The sequence below is a fragment of the Cynara cardunculus genome (assembly GCF_001531365.2).
Source record: "Cynara cardunculus var. scolymus isolate 2C chromosome LG 15, CcrdV1, whole genome shotgun sequence".
NCBI lineage: Eukaryota > Viridiplantae > Streptophyta > Magnoliopsida > Asterales > Asteraceae > Cynara > Cynara cardunculus.
Genome location: NC_037542.1, coordinates 18,802,013 through 18,808,158, shown reverse-complemented (window position 1 = coordinate 18,808,158; position 6,146 = coordinate 18,802,013). Strand labels below are relative to the sequence as shown.

Genomic DNA, 6,146 nt, shown 5'->3' with positions numbered 1-6,146 from the left:
CTTAAAAATGAAGAAATTAATTTGGTTAATTCAAAAAATAATATAATCAACAAAAACCAAACGCTTACGCACATAAATCAGAATTCCATCAACTAGAAATTAAAATGGAAACTCACCCACAATCTTATTTCTATGTTGATTTGATTTTCGATCTCCTTCCGGCACGGCTTGGAATATCTCTCATATGGTCAGAATTTCAGGTTAATTACTGGTCATATTATTATGTCACTTGAGAAGCACACGAACAAGCAAGAAAGAGGGGCAGATCTACTTAAAGGAGAAAAATTCAGAAGATGTTAAGATGGTTAGAGGATAGCTACAATACATATCTACGCAAGTAATAAGCAAACGTGATTTATCATATGAATCATTAATTACTGTAAGACCAAAATAATATTATATCATCATCAAAGTTAATCATCGTCAATTGCTCATTCTAGATCTTCCTTGTATACACACACATGCATATTTGATGTATATATGTATATTAAGTCATGCTAAGTAATGAGAGATAATCATGTCTGCACCCGATATGATATTAATTAACCCCTCTCTCATGCCCCATGTATTCGAAGCCATCACTTTTCCAATAGGTTCCGTTAACTAAATTTTGGTACTAAATTTGTCTCTTTATTCATTCAAAATATGTACCTGCTTCAGGTTGAGACATACTAAACAAAATGAGTTATCAGGAGATCAATTTCATTTCTTTATTTACCAACCATTTACATTCAGGTCTGATTTCAGTTGTCAAATTTGTCTGCAAATCATCAAGGCTCCTAAGAAAAGTACTTAAATAAGTCCAGGAGGTAACTATTATATTTAAGTTACATGTGGGTTTTTCTAGATGCCATATAAAAGAACGCATTGAAGTGCAAAAGAACCCAATATGTACTCTACGACAACATATATTGGTAGTGACTAAATATTTAACGGCTTAATTTAACATTGTTATTTGACATACGATTTGAGTTTATGAAATTAAGACATTCTTAAACGAACTTAACCAATGTGACATGCATGATATAACTTGCCAAGAATATTGATACATACATACATACATACATACATACATACATACATACATACATACATATATACTACTATATTTTTGATGACTCCAAAGTTCCCTCCTTCCTTTCTGCTTGATAATTAACTAGGAATATTTACATAGATTAATTGAAATCTTGATCATGTATTGCCCAAGTCTGTTTGACGCCATTATGACTTGATGGCCAGTTTTAGCCTTTGTCTTCTCGAATAATCATGCCAATTAGTCATTGTGACAAGATCATAAGTTTATATTTTGGGTACTCAATCTCAATATCTACAACCTGCTGTGTAATCAGTCCCCATCCCCTAGCTTTCCGGTGGGGAAACTTACAAGTTCCTAATTACCAACATTTGTATCTCCTTCGTACTTTACATATTTTACCAAAAACCAATCCTGAAGAAGATAAGAAAGATTTACACAATGCATCTTCAACGTTCTGTCAATTTATCAATACTACTTTCTTTTTCCAAGTTCTTCTTCCTTCTGTAACATCAAACTCAGGAGCATTGAGCTCTTAATCTCTGCTTCTACTTTTGGTGGTTCACTTTAACTGTCTGTTATCCATTAATTTATGCTCTTTGACACAAATGTTTTCATGGTATATAACCATTACTAGGATTAGGTAGAACTCATCACTTGGAGATCATTTGTAATGTACTTGTTTTCCCATCTACTCCCAAGTGAGTTCAAAGACCTTACCATGGTTCCAAGGATCAGTTGCCCGCTACTATTATATGCGTGTGTCGGTGTGTGTATAGTCCAACCCCTATGCATGGATGAGAGGAAGGCCATCACTATTATCTTTCCCAAGTATTTTCAGTTAAATTTCTTCTCACAACTATTGATTATAACGACTTGTTGTTCAAAGAGGCTTCGTTTTGATCAAGGCCCTTCCACTATTAACCTATTTCATGAGTTAGATTCAATTACCAATTTTATAGTGGGAGCTGATGAGCAGGTAAAGTAGGAAGGGAAGCAATTAAACAAATTCTTGAATTTCTCAAGAGAACCATGTTTCTTAAATTAAAAAAGGGCTATCTGCAGCACTAGGTATATATGTAACAGTAGTAGCATGTGTGTGCACAAGCCTAAATCTAGATCACTTAAATTGTTGGAAAGGTAAAGACTAAAGTTGAGGAAAGGCTAGCTTGGATCGAGGGTAAATACCTTGATTAACAATAATTAATTCCAAACAAGTTCTATAAAGTTTGTTTCTCGACCCTAATCCTTCACTAGCTAATTAAGGTCTAGAGAAAAGTCTATATTGATCACATGAGAAACTTCTAGCCAGGCCTTTAATTTAAATCCAGTGATCTTGTCTAATATACTTCTATATCATGGACCAAAAGAATTCTAATATATGCCTGAACGTGAATGACTCTCATCTACGTATTGGGTGAGTGTTTCGGTTCTTTGATTAGAAGTAGCTATCTTTTTCCATCATATTCTTGATGTCGTATATATGTTATTCAATAGATTTCTACGACATTGTAATCTCCATATCCATATTCATAAGCCTACGTTGTAATCCCATTCAATTGTTCTCTAACTTTTCCCAAGATTAAGAAAACAAGTTATTATAGTACTGGCTAGCATTAATGATGCAAGCAATATAGGTTATATATATATATATATATACATATACACTATCATGTTTCTACTGTTTCCCGAAAGGACATGTTATTAAAATTGTTTTAAACAGCCAAGGCCAACAAGTTTTATTTAATAAAATGCTTATGATTAGGTATAAGTACTGAAACAAGTAGTAATAAATGTTGGTGCTTTTGTTTGGCAAAATTGATGTCCTTGAGAAAGGAAAAACAAGGATGTTACATAAATTAAGGATCAAGATGTCAATTTGTGTATTGTATAAGTAAGTGGCATTTAAAGTCATTACTTTAGTCTGTGTCCTTGTGTGCACGCATATAATTAATAAAGAGGGAGCTAGAGCTTCCATGGTCATGTTCTAACTACATAACGAAATGCATACATATATAGCATGCAAACTTCATATTCAAGCTATATCATATGAACATACATACATACATACATACATACATGTGTGTATGTGTATGTAAGTACTTAGTGTTTACAGAGAATCATTATTCTTTGTATGTTTTAACTGTCACATGTATATATATTTACTTATAAACTTGAAGATAGAGAGAAGCATACATATATATTGTAAGTGTATCGATCTTGATCAGCCATATATCATAATGGCAAACTGATAACTAGTAAGTAATAGATCAAACTACAAGATGTAACATTTTGACAATAGAAGACAAAGTAATAATAAAAAGTAAGCACAATGGTTGAACATCTAACATGAAATGTGAAGTCTGATAAAGAGATGAGGAGTACTGTAAAAAAGAAAAAGATAACACAAAGAAGGGGACCTGGCTAGCTAGAGAGTTATAAATTAAAACTGATCTTAAACAGAAAAGAAAGGACATGTATGTATTTGTGAAAAATGTAGTATGTGAAGATATGGAGAAAACAGGTAAAGAAGAGTAGCAAGAATTAATGATAACCATTCTTGAGAGATGTCTAGTAACAAGCAACATGCACAGAGAAAGAAAGAAAGAAACTTTTTTCTGTGTGTGCATTGGCGGGTGGGGAGAGAGAGAGAGAGAGAGAGAGAAGAAAAGTACCTGCGGAGAGAGAGTCTCCAAAGGAAGGTGTAGCAGCGGCAGCGACAAGAGCAAGAAACCTACAAAAGGTAATAAAAACAAAACAGAAGAAGAAAGAAAGAAGCCCAAACCCTTCCACTTCGATTGTTTCTTGTTCTTCTTCTTCATTCACATTGTGCATTGTTCTCACGGACAAAAGTCAGCATACTTCCCTTCTTCTTCTTACCATTTTCTTTTGAAACATATATATATATATATAAAACAAGAAAAAAAAGAAAAAAAGGAGAAAAGCTGATCTCCTGTGGCGAACGTAGCATGTATGCATACTATACAAAAGGGTTTTCATATATATATATATATATATATATGATTTAAAAAAGAAAGATATATAAGAATAACAAATCTAGGAAACAGCATATACAATCACGTGTTAACTACAGATTATGTGTGTATAAATCGTGATGTTAGTCAATAGTGAAGTAGTAATATTAATTAATAGTGAAGGTGTGAATGAATTTATAACTGGAAAATTGTACATTAGACTAATTAAATTAAGTAGCTGAAAACTAAAATCAGTTTGAACTTCCATTGGTTTGCAGCAAATCACTATATATAGCACTCTCCAATCACCTTAATTCTCTTTCGATCATCCATCATCAATAACCGCAGCTACCTCCTACCTGGAACTCATTGGATTTGTGATTCCACCCTCTAAATTAACTTCTTGCCACTGATTCACTTGATCTTCTTAAATATGTATTTTTTGGGAACAAAAAGATTGATCAGATCAGATCAAAACTCTGTAATTAATGGAACGGCTACATATAAGTCTGGCTTCTCAAACATAATGTATCATCTGATGATTAAGCCACACGGGTAGTAGCTATACGATCTCTTATTTTGTTGGCTGACGGGTGGATAAGATGGATAATTGTGTGATCACATATCCAAATCCAATGACATATGATCAGAAGATGATGATTTGCTGGTTTTGTTCAAGGCATCAGTAGAGGAAGAAGACACCATTGTGCTTTGATGGAATTGGGTTTCTCCTCCATAAGGCCTCAATTGCAGGTAAGGAATGGTAGAAGACGACTGTGGTGGTGGATGATGATGAGGGGGAAAGTGGTCATGATGGTAATTGGCATGATTGTAATGTCCCATGGGAATTGGATTGGTGGTAGTACTAGCAGAAGCCGTGGTGGGGGACAATTCAATTGCTGGGTCGTAGTCTTGATCGTCGTCATCTGAGATGGGGCAATCCATGTTAACCCCAAACAGTCGGAGTCGCTTGGCTGCTGCTTTCCCATGGACCACTGGCACCGATTCAAACACTACAGCTGGTGGAGGCGGAGGTGGTGCTGGTAGTGCGGGTGGATCAATCCCAACCCCACTTCTTTGCTGCATTTGCATCATATCGACCTGTTGTTGCTGTGGGATACCACCTCCACCTGATCTGAAATAAATTACGGATCCTGAACCACCTTGATTCACATTAACTACGCTGCCAGTGCCTATGTTGTGGTAAGGGCCGCCAGTGCTGCCATAGCGGTAGGAAGAGGGCACGTAGCTGTTTGGGGATTGCAGCATCAAGTTAGAGTGGCTCCTTGAGGGTGCTGGTTGGGATTGCAAGAAGAGTGGATTCCAAGGGTGGATATTCATACCGGCACTGTTCCTGGTGGGGAAAGAAAATTGATGATGTGGTAGTGGGAAAGAGAGATTTGATGATAATTGATAGGGCGGAGTGGGTGCATCTGGACGATGCCTCCAGTCTATGAACAAGCGATCTTTGGCGGAACCACCAACACCTCTCTGGAAAGAGACTATGTCTCCGGCATCCAGTTTCTTGTCTTTGACAAAACGGCTCCAACCCTTGGTCATCACATAGCTTTGGCTGCTGTTCCAGTAAGAGTACCTGAACCTCCAGGGTTTTCCATTCCTATCTTCAAAATTGAGGAGGAGACCCTTGTCGTTGGTGGAGGAATCCAGGGGGAAATACCTCTCGGCGTGCTGTTTGGGAATCACGAGACGGTTGAGCTTGCCCACGTCACTTGGAGTGACCACTTTATCAAACATGTGCTCTCTCTCCACCACCATCATCATCCCTCCTGCAGCTTGGGGTGAAGATTGTTGGTCATCATCATTATTATTACCGGATGCAGGCGTGACGGAGACTGAGGAGTAGTCCAACATCATAGGGTCACTAAGCCGTGATGAAGGTTCACCTCCGTGTGGACTGGTGGCGTCAAACATCCAACTACCACGCGGGTTCTGGTGGTGGTAGTGATGTTGAGGAAGGAAGGGAGGAGGTGGCTGATGAGGAGGAGGATGATGATGATGATGATGATGATGATGATGATGAGAAGAAGATGGGGAAGAAGATGAAGAAGAAGGGAATAACTGACCTGCTGGGGCTGTGTTTTGTCGTTCTTCTTCGTCTTCTTCTTCAAAAGAGTTCC

At 37.0% G+C, this 6,146-nt stretch overlaps 1 protein-coding gene across 1 annotated transcript; it reads right to left on the bottom strand.

The window, feature by feature from the left end:
* Positions 1–4,255: 4,255 nt before the first annotated feature.
* LOC112528649 (B3 domain-containing protein Os03g0120900-like) lies at positions 4,256–5,883 on the bottom strand. The gene has a single exon (XM_025139670.1). It carries the CDS (start codon positions 5,881–5,883, stop codon positions 4,627–4,629), a length of 1,257 nt encoding a protein of 418 aa, XP_024995438.1. The 3' UTR covers positions 4,256–4,626.
* Between the last annotated feature and the right edge of the window lie 263 nt (positions 5,884–6,146).

Coding starts and splice junctions, on each gene's coding strand:
- LOC112528649 (XM_025139670.1), bottom strand. CDS start 5,883: ATGATGTTGGACTACTCCTCAGTCTCCGTCACGCCTGCATCCGGTAAT.